General features: G+C 41.7%; 1 protein-coding gene across 3 annotated transcripts in view; it reads right to left on the bottom strand.

The window, feature by feature from the left end:
• The window catches only part of MCF2L2 (MCF.2 cell line derived transforming sequence-like 2), a 149,879-nt gene that overhangs the window by 105,566 nt on the left and 25,008 nt on the right, over positions 1–19,305 (bottom strand). For 2 of the 3 annotated variants that reach the window (XM_066193520.1, XM_066193522.1), the window contains exon 2: positions 8,494–8,577. In XM_066193520.1, coding sequence (XP_066049617.1) covers positions 8,494–8,577 — 84 coding nt within the window. Of the gene's footprint in view, positions 1–8,493; positions 8,578–8,740; positions 9,174–19,305 lie in introns of those variants that run through there. The other variant, XM_066193521.1, reaches the window with a different exon arrangement.

Here is a 19,305-nt window from a genome sequence, read left to right as displayed (position 1 = left end):
GTCATTTATGACACACAGAGGACCCTTGCCCAAGGGACAGCCAGATTCTTCTCTTTAGTAAAGGGGAAGCTGTGAGGCAGTAAATTACCTTCCTCAGGAAAATATCCAATAAATTATCCCATTAGGAGCATGGGAGTGCGAAAAAAAAAAAAAAAAAGGCATTTGCATTCCTTGAAAGCACTTTCTAAATCCCCATGAATAATCCCTGTTTCCAGGTTGCTCCCATCCACCATTGCCTTTCCCTGTTGATAGCCACAGCTGATGCCACAAACCACTTTCTCCTGCTCCTGTGTTGGTGGACACTGCAAGGAGGTGCTCCAGCAATTGCTGGATGCTTCTCTGTAGAGTGGAGAGTCCCTTGCTAGTCCTGATCCTGCCTCTGCCCTATCCTCACAGCCTTGGTTGGATTATTTAAAATCCCTTCTGTGCTGTCTGGCCATGGAGAGCTGGAATGCTGCAGAATACAATGTTTGCACAAGGGAAAATTCAGAGCTCTAGAGAACAGGGATTTTGAACAAGGAAACCCTTCTTCTTCTTGACATCTGATGACATGGTATCAGCACACTACCTTTAGCCTCTCTTTTCCTTCCTGAAGGTTGATTATTGCTTTGATTACATCTGAAAATGACTCCGTTGTGTTAGATCATTCACTAAACTCACCTTGCTAGGGAGAAAACAGGCCTACAGAGACCCAAAAGCCTCTCAGCCAAGAGAGAAAGCACAAAAAACCATCATTCATACTGCACTGAATTGGATTTCAAATGCTGAGCAGAGCCAAGGCCTCCACATTGACCTCCCCACTGGCCTTGGGGCGATGCCAAATGTTGATGCATGGCAGCTGGATCTCCAGCTGCACTGTCTGCAGTCAGCAGTGATGTAGAATATGCTGTCATGAAAATTCAGTCAGGCTTTCCCCAGGCTGCTGCACTCTAGACCAGGAACTCCAACCAGCAGGTCCCCAGTTAGGCTGGTTTGTTGCAGATTCTCAGTGACATCTCCTGGACACAAACAGCAACAGCCAGGAAAATTTAATACCAAATTCATCTGCTGTCTCTTTGTGTAGTGCGCAGTGCATGCCAAGGTATTTCACACCTGATATATTGAAATCACAGGATTTCTGGGCACCAAACTTCCCCATTCATGTATTTCAAATATGTGAATATACTTAAATGAGGGAGATGTAGTAACTTGGAATATTTTGTTTTAAAGCAGCAATATTTGCCACTGGAGGACAAGATAGAGATTCCCCTGGATCCCCTCCTTCAACACCTGATAGTTTATCTGAAGTTATACTCAAGATTTGTTTAAACTACAAGTTTCAAATGGTCCTTCTAATGTTCCTGATGACCAGGATCTCTTTGTGTCCCTTTTATTTCATCTCTTGCTTCTCCCTTCGAACATGTGCTCTTCTTCCCCATGCCTCTTCCCTGGGCTGGGTGATGATGCACTCTATATATGTGGGTGGGTTTTTGTCACAGGATCTTCTCCTATAAAAAGCCATCCAAAGAACGAATGTAAACAGACTAAACACTGACTTCTTCCTTTCACCACTGGCAACAAATCTAGGACACTTAGGAGCAGCGTCAGACTGAACATTCAACTAAGAGTCAGCAGCTCCTGCCTCTGACTAAGCCACAGGCCCTTAACAGCTCCTGATCTCTATCTCATTCTCCAATGTGAACGCAACACTTCCTGCTGCAACCACACCAGAACCCTCAGATGGTTCAGCAGAGCTGTATTTCAGACAGGGAAATAAATAAGGAAACCTTCAGTTCCTGCCACACCAGGAAATTAGGGGCAAGTTTGAGGGAGTTTGGTATTCAGAAATTAAGTACTATGATGAGAAGAGAGCAGACAAGTCTAAAGTGTTGAGTGACAAGCAATACCACAAATATGTTACAAATGGGTTTTTCCTGCCCATATCTGAACTTTGAGCAGTAGTAGAGTTACAAAGGAAAATGATCCATATACATTTGGATAAGGGATGTAAGGGAAGCTCCTTAAATACCAAAGGTGTCTGGAAAACTCTCTCCTCTGTATGAGAAAGCAATTCCATACATCTAAATGTTAATGCCATTTTTTTCCCTGACACTAATCCAAGAATTGCTGCAGTATGCAAATTTCTGCAGAATATGAATTGACTAGCTGCAGCCCTTTTATTCCTTGGCCGTCAACCTTTCTTTCTAGGGAAGATTTCTTCCAGTCCTTGAAACACTTTAGCTAGATACTGCTCAATGTCTTGGAAGAGCAAAGAGCACAAACTAAAAGCTCAGTAGGGACAGTCTTCAGTCAGTTCCGTAGCCATGAGGACTGAGTACATGGAATTTGGCCCCAAGAACTCTCTGTATAGCATCCTTGTGCTTGCTGGTACTGTGCATAATCCCTACACTCCTGGGCATCACTTGTGAGGAGAGTTCAATTGCCAAGTAGAAGAGTTTACAGCCCATCATAAGTAAGGCAGACAGGGACAGAGGAACCTCCAGCAGCTTCACAGAACACCAGAAGAAAAAATTAGTCCTCAAGAGAAAAAAAAAAGAAAAAAAAAGGAAAAAAGAAAAATACACTAGAAAGCGAGGGCACGAAGTGCTGAAGAGAGTGAGCCAATGAGCACAGCAGAGAGGTGAGAGGGAACACCTTACAGCTGCCAGAAGCACTCTGTGCTATTCAGCAGTGCACGTGCAGGTGGGCAAGGGACCCGAGGACTGCCAGGAGCAAAGGAGTTCTTGAGGCATGAGCTGAGCTAAGGAGCTCCAAGGGAAAAGCAAGCAATACCTTGAGTTTAGTGCAGTCAGAAGCAAAAAAAAAAGACACACTGAAAAATAGGCATCAGGAGCATGGCCGTGCCTGGCAGTGCCTCCATGCAATGCACTGGACTCTGTCTCTCTGACTTGCACCTATTCCAGGCATTGTTAGATGCCACCCTGCAGCACTCTCCAAGAAACACAGCCATCCCCAGCACCTCCTGGCAGCTCCAAATGCTGGTGCCCAGCCAGGGATTCAGCTGCTGGTGGCAGTGGTCATTGCAAGCAGCAGCCACGAAAGCTGGAGGTTCAGCCGGCAGCAGGGAAGGTTCAGGCTGTCCCACAGCTGAACTAACAAGAGGCTCACTCCTGACTCTGCCTTAGCGCAGCCAGGCTATCCCACAGGCAGCCTCCCAAGGCTGGGTCACTGCTCCTCACTTAGACCCTAGGCTGCTCCATCATGAGTAGTCACAGAATTTTGCCTGCAGATGAAACCAATCAGATTTTTGTCTCTAATGCAGACCTGAGCTCAACAAGCTAGAGCATAACCGATTCAAACAACAATGGGATTTAGAAGAGCAGAGGGCTGAACTGCCTGATGAAAGGCAAGACTCCCAAGGAAAATACTGCTTGACCTTCTTCCTCTTCCTGGGCACACTTGCTAATTTGTTCAGTTTTTTCTCTTCACTTGTGGCCGAAGGGCAAAGGGAAAGGAAGAACCTGGGTGACAGGTCAGAAGTCAGACTGAATGTGGAAGGTTAAGAAATTTAGAAGAGATAGCACACAAGCTGTATCAGGGTTGTACAAGGTACCCATGGTAATGGGACCTTCACTCACTCTTATGTGTGCCAATCCCCAAAGTCCCAGGACACAGAGCAGCATTCACAGCTGCTCCCATTAGACAGACTTTCCAGCAGCCAATGCAGCCTGGATAGCTGCTGCAGTGAAGATGGGGCCAGAACTCAGCTACGGAAACAAAATAGCTGAAGTATTTGGGAAAGGAATATATGTAGGGGAGAAAAGGTTATGACAGCTGAGAAAACTTCATTTTGCTTTGCAGTGTGAAGGGTGTGATTGACAAATGAGGTGCGAGTGCTGAATTCTGATAACTCACAGCTGAAGCTGTATGTTGGTATGACTGATGTAAAAGCAGAAAGCCATCACAACTGCAGGCTAAGGCCCTGAACACAGTGACGAACTTAGAAAATCTCCCAGTCCTCAGTTCTAGTCCACCTATGCCTCTCACCTAGGCACAAAAAATACCCATGATTGAGACAATCAGGGACTATACTGAAGTCTTATTCTGTAGCCAGCAGCTCTTCTAACTAGAGATCACCCAATACAATGACTCCCTCTGGAAATAAAACCAAAACAAATGAAAAGCACCAGCCCAACAAAGGGGCTATAGTCAAGAGAAGTTCCAAAAGTTAGTCTGCAAGTTTCCAGAGCTCACCTCCTCAGTCTGCCACAGACACTAACTCATCAGTCAGTATAGGAAAGTGTTCTCTCAAATGCTGCTGACACCTGCAGGCTTAACTGCTTGGGCCTGCCCACATGCAGAGAGCTCCCTGAGTCATCACAGCCCAGCCCTGACTACAGCTCATCTCCTGGGTCAGACAGCCAAAAAGTCTAATGGTATCTTGGAGGAAGTTTCACTGCTTTGGTCAGGTCTTGCTTTTTCCAAGCTCTGTTGTTTTGCTTTTCCATGTTGATTAAGGGTTTCAAGTGATGAATTTCTCATTAAATCATGCTTCCTGGGTCTCAATTTTTATAAAAGACCTAAACTGTCCTTTTGGCAAGGTCAGGCCAGGTTTTCCAAAAGGCTCCGTTTAAACAGGAAGCAGATGGCCAAACACCCTCCAGGCTTTGCAAATTAAATAAACTGGCTTCTGAGACAGTTACCATTTTCAGTTATACTCTCCCAGCCACTGAAGTCTGTTAACAGGAGCAGAACACAAAGAAAATTATTCTCTCTGCTAATACACTTCATGACAGTTTGTCTAATAAAGTCGTGATTTAGCAACATGATCCACTATTGCTGCAAATGGCAGATTGGGCTCTTTGACAGAGTAATTACAGATAAGAACAGGTTGTGAAGCTGCAGATAAAAAGTGTGTGGGGAGGAAGGAATGATAGCAGTTCCAAGAGCAGATTGGTACAGCATTTTATTAGTCTGTCAATAGGACAGAAAAAGTATTTTACCAGTGGTTCTTTATCCTTGAAGAAAAACTGGTGTGTTAGAACAACCAGGTTTTCAGTAATACTCAACTTAGTGATCTAGTTCCCTTAGCCGCTACAGAAAACACACAAACCTAGCTGAGCACTCCTCTGTTGTCACAGCTGTAGTCCCATAATTGGGAGTTTGGTTTTCAGGGAAAGGAAAGAGGCAGAATTGGCATCAAAACTAGATTTTAACCACAAGAACCAGTACTCCTAGCAAATCTCACAAGCTAAGCAGGGCTAAATCAGCACATGGGAAAAGCGATGACCAAAGTAAAATTATGTGATTAGGACATTGCCACATTACACTGCAGCCTTTTCCATGACCTCAGTGGACCAGGGAAGGCTTTGGAGAGTTTCCCTGTTCTTGGCACGGAGTAAGGCCTTGATTAGTCTGGTAGGTGGAGGACCAGGACAAACAGGAGGCTGTTAGTAGGTAATACATTCATTATAACTAGACCCTGACACAATCAAACACCAAACTCATTTGACTTTTTATGTAATTTCTACCATCTGCTCGGAGACCACAAGACAGTCAGATCATCTTAAGAAGTTTGCACACAGCAATAGTGGAGAGAAGTGTTTCTAATGAGTCATGTCCAGAGAAAACAAAGAGCCTTTGATTCAATCATTTTCCTCTTTCTTTTCTGCTTTACTGCAAGGGAATATTTTGAGTTCACTGCATCTGCCTCAGCTGCCAGCTGTTACTAAAAAGGTAGAAAAAAAAATACTCATTTATGACAAATTTGCAACAGTCGAACACTGACTTTCATTATCACTGGACAAATGCATTTGGGGTCCACAGGACTGAACAGGAAAGCTTGACAAAGCTAGAGGCTATGGAGTAACACAAACCGGACCCAGTGCTGCATCCTCTGGGCTCCGCACAGGCATGGAAGAGGTGACTGGCTGCACTCTGGGGGCTGCAGCCTCCAGACTGAAAGAAACAACCCCATCTAGTATAAATCAGTGTATACCACTGTTAGGAAGTTGTTCAGAGAAACATAATTCATGTCCATAGTGCTCTACAAGAAGGTTAAAATTGCCTTTTACTGCCCAAGATGGTGGCACCAAAGAACAAAAGGGTTTTTTTTTTCCAGACAGTGGTTACTGAGGTGCAACATTTCAATATGGAAAACCAGAAAACAGGCTAAGTATCAAATTTCCAGCCACCATGTAGGCAAACACTGAAGCACCAAAATACTTGTGGTTGCTCATACCTAATGAAAAGCAGCAAACAGCATGCTTTGAGGAAAAGCTACAGAGCCATCTGGAAAAAAAATTTCAATCAAATGAGGTCATTTATGTGTGAATTACTTTAATAAATGAAATGAGGCAGAAGAGTGCCCAGTTTTGTTTTCATTGCATGAAAAAAACCCAATCTTTTGCTAAAGGATAAAGGAAGTTACATTATTTAGAGAAAGGCATTTTTGAAAAATATAGTAACATCTGGCTTGCACCTAAAGTTCTCTTTGCAGGAGGCAATAGAGGGAGACTAAGGAAGATTCCTGGTATGTTTTACCTATGACTCACCAGTGGTCACCAACAGAATAAGACACTGGGCCAGAGGGACTTCTAAGCCTTCCTTATCTTCTTCACATGCTACCATGGGGATTTTGGAGGGGAGGCATCCAGGTTTCCAAATTTAGCTATAAACTTCAGACTGAAATCAACTTAGAAACTATGAGCTACACTGCCCTGTTTTATAGTAGGATACTATTTCTGGACTGTACTGAGGAGATTTTAGATAAGCCTGAAAATTCTTAAAATGTGATTTGTTGTTTATGTAGATGGAGGCATGAAAGACACGTTCTCACTCTCCTTTGGTATTTCTTATCAGTACTTCTATGTTGATGAACCAGTTATTTGCTGATTCTGAACAAAGCCCCTCAGCCTTACCTTCTTTGAAGAGTTATTTTTCAAGTCTTGAAGCAACTCACATTATAAAAGGCTTATTTAAACACCTTCCTCTTCTCTTCCAAGAATAAAAGAATTAGATAAATGTAAAGAGTTGAATTTGCTAAAATAGCAGGTGAGAATACAGGCACTGCTGAAATTATGAGTCCATAAAGAAATATGAAAATTCTTTTTTTATGTCTACCCTTGACATTTTTAATTCCACGTTTAATATTCTAGCTGGAACTGGACATGGGTTTTTTCTTCCTGTTTAGTAAACCACTTTCCATAAGTTGCTCATTACATGCTGTATTCAGCTTTTGTTATTGATCCCAAATGTTGCAAGGTAATGGGGTTCAAAAATAGCAATCCTCCACAATCTATTGGGTAGGCAATTGCATTTGAGGCCCTCAATTCTCAACAATTCCTACTTACCCTGCACTGAGCACAATAGTGGGATGAAAAGGGTTTGAGCGATTTAATGCAGTTACACACCCTGTCCGCCCAGAGGGTTGTGTTCATTAGGAATTCTAGGAAGGTGGGATCCTGAGATGTTTTACTGCAGATGAGAAGGCAAGTGGTTCCACCTTCGCTCAGTCAAAACCCTCTGTCTAATGCAAACCCTTTAGTTACTGAGCTTAGGAAACTGCCACAAGATCCTACCTGGAAGCCTCCAAAATGAAGTTTTAATACTCTAATACTTTAAGAGCCTCTTAAAGAATTCTGTGTAAACTAGATTCGGATTTCTTCTGACAACTTGGAATGTATTTTAAAATGCAAAGACGCAGCAAGGATTGAGCCTGCTGAGCTGACCATTTCCAGAGCTGGGTTGGTGCACTCTCTGCACTCTATAGCCAGTGTTCCTCTCCACCAAGAAGGACAGGCTTTTCAAGAGGACCTTCTTATAATCTCAGCATTTGCACGATACAATGGTGCAAATTCATGATATTTCAGTTTCTCTTGCAAATTCTGAATTTTTTTATTTGTAGAACAGGCAGAAATAGAGACAAAACGAGTTGCCAGAGGCCATGCAGTCAACAGCAGAGACTGTTTTAGGATCCAGATAAGATTTATCATCTACAGTATCCAAAATAATGTATTAAATAATTTGCCAAATATTTCAGTATCAGCTCTTTCTTTGGGGAAGGAACTGCGTCACTTTGTGTGATTGCAAACTTCAGGCAAACAAAGAAATATGTAATAATCATATCTTTTAAAGATTAGAACCTTACACTTTAGCAATGAATCATTTCTAAAACAAAGGCAAATGAGGAAGAAGGGGGAGGTCATGAATAGATCCCTGATAGACCAAAATCTTTTCCCACAAACAAGATTCTCAGACATTGTGCAAAGATATGTAGCAAAAGTTTTGTTTAATTTCTTGCCCTCTAAATATGTTCCTCCCAGCCCATTGTCGAGAACATGGAAAATTAACTTGGCTTAAAGAAACAAGTACAGCAGCTTGGCATTTATGCATTCCATATACCGTGAATATCTGATTGTAGCAGCACTTTCCAGGAGCAATATGAAAATACTATTGCAACCGCTGTACAGAGCTGAAAGGTGACAGTCAGCATGACACATTCCAATATGTTTCCAAGAGAATCACAGAGTGTCACAACCAGCAACTTCTTACCTGACAAGATTGCAAATTGCCTGTGGAGCTGCTCTATTATATCCACTGCTACCAGCGGCCGTATCTCCTGCTGCATGATTTCATCTGTGCAAGGGAAAACAGAAATCTTCAGTGAGTTCATACAGCCTCAATGACAATTTTTTCCTCCTTTAACAACCCAGCAAAACAAAGATGACACTCAAAGAGCCTAGCCAGCCTATTGCCTGAGCTATTATATGACTATCATGGTAAAGATTATGGTACTTACAGAGTCTCCTCTTCAGCCTGTTAACTTCATCTATTGCCTTGTGATTTCAGAGAGAGCTTTCCACAAACCAGCTCCAGTGGATTTGCCAGAGCTTGCCACAGGTTTGCTCAAGCTGACAGCCTGCTCCTTAATACTTCAGGTTCCATATTAAATCACTGCATTTGGCCTCCCACTACAGCAGTTTTTCAGTCTTTGAAGCAGTGAAGTCTATTCCACATATATGGCCCTGTTCTACCCTGAACTCCCTGATCTCTGCTGGAGGACTTTGTGTAACCAGCCAATCCACAACAGTTTCCTTTCCTGATGCTTTTTCCGCTACAAGCAAAATACACAGCAAAAGGAGGAAATAAGGGGCTGTGAGACTTTCTTCTCATGAAAACAAAGCCTGTTATTTTGAAGTAAACACTAAAAAGTTAAATAGGAACTTGGCAAATAGCTGGGCAAAAATGACCTTTACTTCTGTGTGTGATTTATGGAGTGAAAAGCAATTATAGTCTGACATGGTGCTAATTTGATCTCTTTTTGTAACAGGTGCACCCAGTTATTTTCCCCACTCTTCACATCACTCTAAAGTAGCAACATTTACTGAGAAATATCTGCCAACTCAACTGAAGGATCAAGGCTTATGTTATAAAAACACCTATTGGAACTACTTCTTTAGCCACTGTACAGAACAACAACCTGTCCTGATGTTGTACAGATCACCTGTAAGTGCCCAGACAACAGATGGAAGGAAGGAGGCTGGGACCAGACAGAACACAGACCTGAGTCAGGGCAGGCAGTTGCCCCATTTAAGCACCAAAATCTTAACTGATGTGAATTCAACACAGGCACTGAAATACTTTTGTGCACCTGGTCTTAAACCAACAGTCCAGAAACAGAGAGGGAGGTCAGAGAGGTTAGAGATTAACTTCTTTCTTCTGCATCCTAGCCTACTGCCCAAAATATCTTCTCTGTCTTGCTTTCAGACATCCACTCTGATCCTTTCCAGAACTAAAGATTCTAGGTTTTAAATGACACAATGTCATTTGGAAAGTTTTATTTCATTTTCACTTTTTTTTTTCTTTCACTAATACCTTGAGATGAAGCAGCTGAAGAGCTTGTGTCACAATGGATGACAGACAATTTGAAAAGAAGTTGCACAGATTTTGGCTGATGCACAAAAAAGGCAATAATTCCAAAGAACTGGGGAGGGGGAGAGAGAGAGGAGAAGTCAAGGAGGATGATTCTGCAAATCCTCCTTTTTGAACTTAATAGGAGAAAATGCAAACTCGAATGAGTGATGTTTTTGATGTGGGACCTTCTTTTCCATCCTGTTTATGAGGCTCACTATCAGCTCTCTGATTCTTGACATTGTAGGTGGCAAAAGCAACCAGGAATCACTAAGGAGCTTGGCATCAGGGATTGTTATACATTCCCAAAGCAAATAAAAGCATAGTAACCCATTAAGTTTTCCTCTAACTCTGCAATTTCTTCCATGCATATCCGGAATGGGACCTGGGGAGGAAACTGCAGAAGAAATAAAGGAAAGCAAACTAAAATATTTTTGAATATACAAGGTTATTTTTTAGAAAGTAGAGAATACTATAAGCCTGATTTCTCTCCAGCTGCTGAAGAAGAGCACGTTGATAGCACTGTTTGGAGTCAGATAAATACTACACTCAAGGAACCAGCAGCAAAAAGGTCCTGTAATATATGAACACAAATCTCAACAGGTACTGAGAAGCGTCCCCAGATTATTGGCCCAAAGATTCTACCATCCTTCAGAAAGTACACTGGAAGGATTTCTGAATCACCATAATAGTAACAGATTTGCCCTTTTCAAAACAGGTATTGGTAGCAAGATGAAGGCACAAGGGAGAAAAACTGGTGACTGTAGCTGATTGTAACAAAAAACTATCAACATGGAAGTACAGGAAAGGAAAATCAAACTAATAATTTAAACAAAGCTTGGATTCTCAGAACTGAGAAACCTCAGGGCATCATCCATTGAAGGAAGCACTGTTGATTACAGCATCCAGAAGTTGCAAAGTTATTGCGACATCTGTGCAGTCCCACTGGTGGTCAGGTACACTCAGGTTTTACCAGGATTGAGATTATGCCAATGAGCTGCAAAAATAGAAAAAGAGGTTTCTACAGTGGAAGGCAGAATCACAAGGAGGCTCAACAGAAATGGAAAGTTAACTAGAAAAGGTGCCACCATCTCCCACCTCTCAGAGACTTGCACAGCCCTCCAGGGTAACAAACCTGCCAGTACTTTAGTTTGTGTTTGGTGTTTGCCAACGTGAAGACATCACTAATACCAAACCAGTCTAGAGCAAAACAGAAATTCCACCACCCTCCCAACCCCTATTTAGCTTTATTAGCTTGCTCTAAACATAGCTTGGTTTCTGGTTTCTAAATATCCTTTTTATTTCAAAAGATTTTTGTCATGTAAGGATAAGATTAAGCAAAAGAAACAAGAACTGCAGAGTGCCAGTTAGTTCTCACAAAATACCCTGCCTGGGCAGGACAAACCACATGGGATTTGCTGTAAAACCCACACTCAGGAGGAGATGTTCAGATGATGAGAAAGGTGGTACAAAACACATTCAGTGACTAGGAATCACACATTCATTAAGTCAGTACAGTTCACACACTGACATGCTGGGAAAAGAAATTGCAGCAGAAGAAACTAGCAGGAGACTGAAAAAATCTGAGAAAACAAGGAAAGGTGTCTCATGAGCCCAAACAGCAAATCAGATCATGTGGCTATGAAATGTCAGCAGCTGTGGCCAACAGCACTCAAGGCCCCATTTGCCCATTTGTATCTTCTAGGACAGTGCTTAAAGATTGTTACTCCCCAACATGGAAGAATCTGTAACATCATCACAGTACAGAACTTGCAGTAAAAGTACCAGTCCTTGGAAACATGATTACCTCGGGCTACTGGAAGAAGATTTTAATCTCAACTAGAAGAAAAGCTTGAAAAAATCCAATAAGCAAACTAAAAGACACAAGTCTGGGTTTGTTTCAAAGCTATGACATTTGCCTAGCATCAGTGAGCATTAATCATTTATATCTTCCACTAGCTTTATCCCAGGAAGCTCTGAAGTCTCTCTGGTCTGTACTGCAAGCCAGAAGGCAGCAGGAAGTGCTGTTCACCCTCCTGGACAGAAGCAAGGTACCATTTTTCTGTGGGCTTGATATTCCAGCTGAGAAACCCCTTCTTCAGGGTGACAAGAGTTGGTATTGAGCTGACAGCTGCAGGTTCATAGACACTTCAGAAAAACTTACTGATGATAGGCACATTTTAACACTACATGGGGTCAAGGAGAAGGTTTCAGGGAGCTGAAAAGCTGCAGGAGCTTGACAACTATCTTGTTTCATTGCACCTCTTGCTAATATCTACAGAGGAGACCGGACAACTCCTGGTCACTTCAGAGCAGTCCTGTCCTCTGATAAAATCTGTATAGGCATGCAATTCTAGATCCTATCAAAACATACACCAGCCAAGTGTCTGGAACATATCTATTTTGGGAAATTTGACTCAGACATTTCCCACCTTCTGTGTGATTGCTCTTGTGCTCTTCACTTTTTTTTTTTTTTTTTTTTTTTTTTGGAAGTTACTCATAGCCTCTAAAATTCAAAAAGAAAAATTTAATTGTTTGGTGTTACATGAAATAATGCCAATCCCCTACACAGGTCATCAAAGATGAACATTTACATATACCATACAGTTCTTCATTACTTGAATTAATTGAATTTGTCAGGACAATTTAAATATGAATAAGGATGTGATAAAAGAGGAAAAAATTAAAAGAGACACGTCAGTTAATCTACTCTTATTTTGCCTCTTAAACTGCTGTAAATTCAATTCCTAGCAGAGGCCAGTTTCAATGCAGGAGAATTAGGCCTTACAGTTTTGCTTCCCAAGGTTTTCTATCAAGGGGGAGAAAAAGAAAAGCAATTACTATAGCCATCTGTCTGGCACAGCTTCTTCTCCTTCCCAGCCCTCTAGGGAGGCTCACTGCAACTGTGCTATCTGATCCTCAAGGGGAAAGCCATTCAGTTATGCTTCATAATTCCTAATTCAAAAATGAAACATGCTTGAGCCTGCACACACACACTAGATTATTCTGTGTCTCACTCAGCTGTATGTGCTCCCGCAGCAGGTCTGGAGGAGCTACACCAACAGCAGATGATTAAAAGCAACAAAGAATATCCCCTTGTTCTTTCCTCTCTTCTCTGAGCAGACACAAACTAGTTTACATTTTAATGGCAACTAATTGTTTCCAACAGGGCTGGAAAGGTGACCTGCTGGAGTGAGGACTGGACTGCACCATAAAGATTGGCACAGCAGTGCCTGTTGCTCCATCAAGGACATCTAAAGGCCACCAGACACAACAGGACACTGGGGCTTCTTTGTTTTTAAGTGGCTGAAGGCTACGACTGCCCAGCCTTCTGCTGACTGCAGGAGAGGATGGCTTCATTCCCCATCTGAAGTCACTACTCTCAGACTAATGGGTTACAAATTTCCAGAGGAAAGTTCATCTCTTCTTAACGACAGCCTAATATATAATTCACAGGGAAGGAAGACAGCTGGGAGTGAAAGAAAATATTTTCTAAAACACTAGAGTACATCAGCCTTTTACTTGTACTTCGTGCAAGCTCTGTCAAAAGTTATGTTCAGAGCTTTCATAATTGTTTGGAGAAAAATCAGAGTGCTGATGTGATGGAAAAGGGCCAGACAGGGTTAAGCATGAGGCCAGATATTTCTTGGCCAGATATTTCATTTAAATACCATAATAGAACACCTCACGCTATGTGTTCTAATGCTCCTTAAAAAGTACCAAAAGGCAAATCCAGTGTTTGAAAGTTGTAGAATTCCTACAGTTCAGAACTTCTACCAGGTCCTGAGTCTACTTTGCCTGCCACCAACAACAGCAAAGTCAAGCAGAGGTAACTTAGATTTCAAGAATTAAATACACTGAGGAAACAAATTTGCACATTTCACTGATAAGGTTTAAGCAGGCTAAAGGATTCAAAAGTATTCTGTCCCACCAGAATTCCCAGTTCAAGTCCTTAAGCAAAACATTTTGCTTTCTGAAGGTCAAAAAGAACTTCAAGGTTATTACATCAGAGGAAGAGTCTCTTAGTTTGGATTCCTTTCTTTTTTATTTCTATTTATTTTTCTTTCTCACCATTTATGCCCCTTGTTTACTTTCTGAAAAGGTTTGTTTATTCTCTCAGTCCAGGCAGACAAACAGCGAGGTCAGTTACGGATACAAGCTGCTATGCTACAGATTGTTCTAAAGAAGAACTAAAAATCCAGCTCTAAACAGAAGGAAAATCCCATCCTTTCTCTCATTCTTCTGCATACTCCTGACACCTCTTTTTTTGCCAACCCATGTTGAGTCAACTGAAAACCAAGCCAGGAATAAAGTTATTGTAAATAAGGTGAAGCAATCATTTCCTAGTGATTGTTTCTGATCTGGGTTAGTTCTCTGCAAAGCTGCTTGAAGGATACAAGTGCTGGTAATGCATAGGAGGGGTGGAGGGTGGCAAAGCCAGGACTACCCCTTCCAGGAGAGAATCAGACTTAGGTCAGATTAGAGCAAAAGCCAAAATGAAGCATAGGTGACTGGTATCAACTTCTCTCTCTGATCAATTTTTCACCAAGCATGACTGTAAAACCTACAGAGAGTATTCGTTTAAATGCAATTTCTCTTCTCATTAAAGCCAGGTTTCATAGCAAAGTTCGGTAGCCATCTTCCAAAGACTGAAGATTCTCCTAAAATATTTAACTCTTGTTCATGTTTGGAAGTATCTGTTTAAGCTGGTGGATTTTTAGCTGAATCAGCAACCCAGTTTTGCGTACACTAAGGTAGTAGAAATCTGGACAAGCAAGGTTAGGAGCAAGACTCAGTCTTGAGTGCTGCACTGCCAGCAGGTTCCAATCCCTTGAGAAGGGATTGATTGAGGCTATGATGTGGAAGAAATTGCCTAACAAACTTTCCCAAACGATCTCCATGAAGGGTTAGAAATGCACCTTTCTATGAAGAGATCAAAAACCTGTGAGTCCCAGTGTCTACCTGGGCAGAAGCTGAACTGGTGCCTGATGTGATTTTCTATCATGCAGCAGATCTGCTCTGAAGTTTTCTCCTGTCACTACACTGAGTTGTGATTGGCATTTCCAAGGCATTCTGTGCAACTTAATGATGGAGGTACAGCTTTACCTGAGCCTGGCTCTGCAGGCACATATTTCTGCTGATTTTAAGATTTTAAGGGAAGACTGTTCAAATTTTTTGGATCACTGCATTTTTCAATTAATCTAATTTACTAAATTTGATGCTCATTTTAACATAAAATTACAAGAGTGGAGAGGTCACAGATGGAAAAGATCTGTTTAGAGGCTGTATTTTCCTGTGCTCCAGCAGTGGTTACAGGCTTTAATAAGCTGTTTTTACAGGCAGGCAGAGCACACACTAAAGAGTCTACTGTGGTTGACTTATAAGGGGAAGAAAGTAGAGCTGTTCATATAAAAAACTGAAATCTTGCCCTCTCAAATGGAAATGCACCCTCTAGGCATTATGTCAGCTTTCTACGCCTGTGTCAAAATATTTTGGAATATATTTCCTTGGATGAAGAAACAGATTTTGATGCTTTTTCTGTTTAACCACTTCTTCAAAAACAGTCTTTGGATGTTCTTGTTTAATGGAGATTTTTTGCTTGCTTTTAAAGAATTCTTAAAATGGATTGGTAAATCAACAAAAAATTAAAATCTTTCTTCTGCACAGGTAAACTGTCATTTTGAATTTCTGTTGGTACACTCTGCAAAAATACATTGGTGTGTACAAATTTATACTTATACCTTTCAAGGGTTTCAGTCACTACTTACATCAGAATGCACAATACATTTATGCACACATCTAGGAATTCTCCATTAATACTCCCCATAAGAGATAAATTTACAAACTAATATAAAATTCGCAAAGCACTGTCCACTGTTCAGTTCAGGTGACTTCATAACCCAGCCTATTATGAAGATACTTCTTATATTACCGCTGTAAATTGTAAGAGATAGATAAGAAATTATTAACAAATCTTCACTCTACATTATGAATTATCCATAATCAGAAAAGATCTAAAGAAACACACCATACCACATCATTTGCTCAGCAAGATATTCTTGATTTCACAGACCACCCCCTGGTGGGGAGATGCTACATCCTACTATCCACAAAACTGAAACCTCCCGAATAAAAAGCATTAAAGGCAAAGTCTAATCTCAGCATTCAAGAAATAAATACAGATTTATAGCAGTACAGGACAGCCTCTTGCCTAGCACCTCAGTAGTAAAAACTTCTTGATAGTTTCTGATTTTTGCCAGAGAAAACTTAATTCATCTTCTTCCCAAAATCTGGTCTTCACAACAATGCTGGATTGCTAGAATGCAAATTCTTGCTCAGAGAATAGAACAAAAGGACATTTCCATAATGTCATGTTAAAAACCATCATAAATAACAAAACCCACATGTGGCAAACTGCAAAGCTGAAATGTGCTCACTACAATGACTGGACACTGAGCTAATCAAGAGATACAGCAGACTGTACAGCAGACTTCATTCCTTTCTCCCAGAGCTTGCCAGCAGACAGTTTCATAGTTAAAACTGCATCTTAGAAAAATTCTAGCCCTGGAACTGGCTCTGCCCTGAATTATTGCATCCAGCAAAATAATTTCAGAGCCTATTCACATAATTTCTGAGCTCAGGAGCTGAAGGACTGGTTGCTTGCTCACTGCTGAACAGTGGCCAGTTAGCTCAAAAATATTTCCCTGGTTACTGTCATTGGAGACAGTGAGCCACAGCAGCCACCACGGCTGCCAGCAGCACTCTGAGTGTATCTCCGGGACAAATATTGCTCACAGACGACCTCTCTGCCCAAGAGAGCTCCCAGCCACCCTCCTGCAGCCTTCACCAAGCTGTCACCAGCAGCTCAGCTCAGATGTCCACTAGAAAAGCAACAGAAAGACCCTGCGAAGAGTGATGCCTCCCCTTCAGCCCTTTCAGACACTCACGAGCCCGTGCCCTTCCTGGTGAGGCAGCCTGGCTTCTCGGCAGTCCCGCTGTGGCAATGAGTTCACCCAGGCAGAGAGGAGGGATGGAGAGAGGCAGCACTCTCTGGAAGCGATCCTGGATCCAACCAACAGTGCACCAAAGAGCTGACGCTCTCCTGGAGGAGTCTGCACAAATTGCTTAGTAACAGCTTCAAGGCAAACCACAGCAGAGACCTCTGACTCGGACCATGCCCAGGCTTTAACCCTGCCCGAGGTACAGCTGCCTCTTCCCGCCTGGACCGCTCTCCCCTCCAAAGGGACACTCTGGAGGCATTCACAGCTTGGCACAAACAATAAAGGTACAGCCCAACAAGCAACAAAACAGATTCACTTGCTCAGACCAAGGCATGGAAAGGGCTTTCATTAAAATAACTTTAAATAGTAGAGTATTCAGGGCCAAGGGAAACCAGCAGTGCTGCTGTGAATAGCTGTCTCAGTACTATCCCGAAGGCACACCCACACATCAGAACATAGTGCTGCTATTTAAAGACAAAGGAGAAGACTGCACGAGACCTGTGAATTTGGTAGGAAACATGACCTCAAGTTTTGAACAGGGGAGTAATCACGTATACATATTTAGTTCAATGAATACTTCAGGACACAACTTTTCAGTGCATGAAGGGAGTGCACGTGTAGCTTGATGAAGGTAACATCACACCTATAGCAGTCTGAAGCAATACTGGGAAGCAACATTAAAATTAGGTTAACTCATAAAATTAACTGTCCCTTTACTGCCACAACCCTCTGCAGCTCAATAGCTTTAGATAAAAGTCACTCTTTACCCAGACTACCCTAGGTGTCCCCACCAGCATACAACACATAAAATATGGTAATACTGATGTTTCAGTTTTTGTTACTGGGAAGCAACTGTACTACATACTTAAATTTACTTTAAAAAATAATACTCAAGAACATGATCCTCTCTGGCTACAATACAGCCCAATTTCCTTGAAATAACTTGCACCATGTCAGCATCTGTCTCCACACATCCATGTGCTCATATCTGTGGGTCTGGGCCTCCAAAAGCATGACAAGGAATGGCTCATAGCCAAGTGCCTCTAACTCAGAGATCATCTTCCCAGATTCTTTCACTGCAGGACCAGAGACGACCACTAGGTTCATTGTGTTTGACTTGTTGAACACACAAGATGTTCATGGAAATTGGATTAAACCAGCATTTTAGAAAGCTCTTTAATCTTATGTTAAAGACATCAGGCAACTGCAAATCCACTGTTTCCACCAGAGATGGCCTAACACAAAGAAACTGGCTTGTGTTTCACTGCTCCCATTTTGACTTACAGCTCATTGATTTTTATTGCGGTTTTGACTTGAAAATTTAAGTTGGCCCCAATTTCATCCATTCTCCGACAGGTGTCACTTCTTGAGTCTAGTGGTAAAGTCAAGGGAAAATGGAACTCAGTATCCCTTTACCCCTTCCCATTTCACCTCAGCTTTTCCCAATGCTAGCAAATGATGACCTTACTAATTATGGGTATCCCAGTTTAAAAATCAGGATTTTTAAAGACCTCCTCAGAGGCGCCCCCAGAAGCACACTGTCTCAAGGTAGTGACTCAGGAGTTTAGACAGGAAGCCTAAACTGAGCAATCCCCAGTTCAATGACTCATAGGCACAGGTTGTGAATATAAATAAGGCATTGACTCTGTGCTGGGATATTCCAGCTTAGAAAAAGGTGAAAAAAAAGCTTGGTCAATAATTTTTGTCTATTGTAAAAGTCTGGAGGATCTTTTCTCCCTTTGAAAAATGGAACTAACTAATAGGATCAGAAATTTGTGCAACAAGACACTTGGCATAGTCCAAATATTCACGTAGAGCTGGGCTGCTCCCATCAAGTATTTATTTATCATTCTTTTATACTTGATCCTGAGTATTTCTAGTAGATAATGTGCAGGTGGTAAAGAAGGAAAGTCCACATCTTAGAAAACTCACTGGTCAGGCTCATCCACAGCAAGATTCAGGTAATAAAGCAGCAGTACAATTTGTATAAAAAAAATCAATATATTAGCCCAGCAGAATTGGGTCTTTAAATGAGGCTTGAAGCAGCAGAACTGGCTGAATTTGGAGAACAAGCTCCGTGGGCATAGCCAGGGTGAGAGCTCTGCACAGGCGCTCTCCAACCTCCCAGCATACTCAGCACCATTCTCCCCTGAAATCTTCTCCCCAGACAGTTTACACTACAATTTAGGTAATTAAAAAAAATCAAACTGCACTATTATATTGTGGTAATAAGTCCCATGAGTTAACAAAACATTTCCAATTATAGCAATCTGTCTATCCATGTTTAATGCTTTTCCATTTCACTGAGTTGTTTCTCGTTCTGGTATCATGAGAGAAAGGGAAAAACATAAATACCCACAAGGTCTCTGCTATAACTTGCCCTCTGAGAATTTGTTCTCTTGATCTTTGCAGTACTACATCTCTCTCAGAATTCTTTTAAATTAAAATCAAG

The sequence above is a fragment of the Chamaea fasciata genome, unplaced genomic scaffold, assembly GCF_029207755.1.
Source record: "Chamaea fasciata isolate MVZ Bird 193981 ecotype frontalis unplaced genomic scaffold, bChaFas1.0.hap1 SCAF_11, whole genome shotgun sequence".
Taxonomy (NCBI): Eukaryota; Metazoa; Chordata; class Aves; order Passeriformes; family Sylviidae; genus Chamaea; species Chamaea fasciata.
The sequence above is the reverse complement of the archived record's forward strand: the minus strand, read 5'-3'. Positions and strand labels throughout refer to the sequence as shown.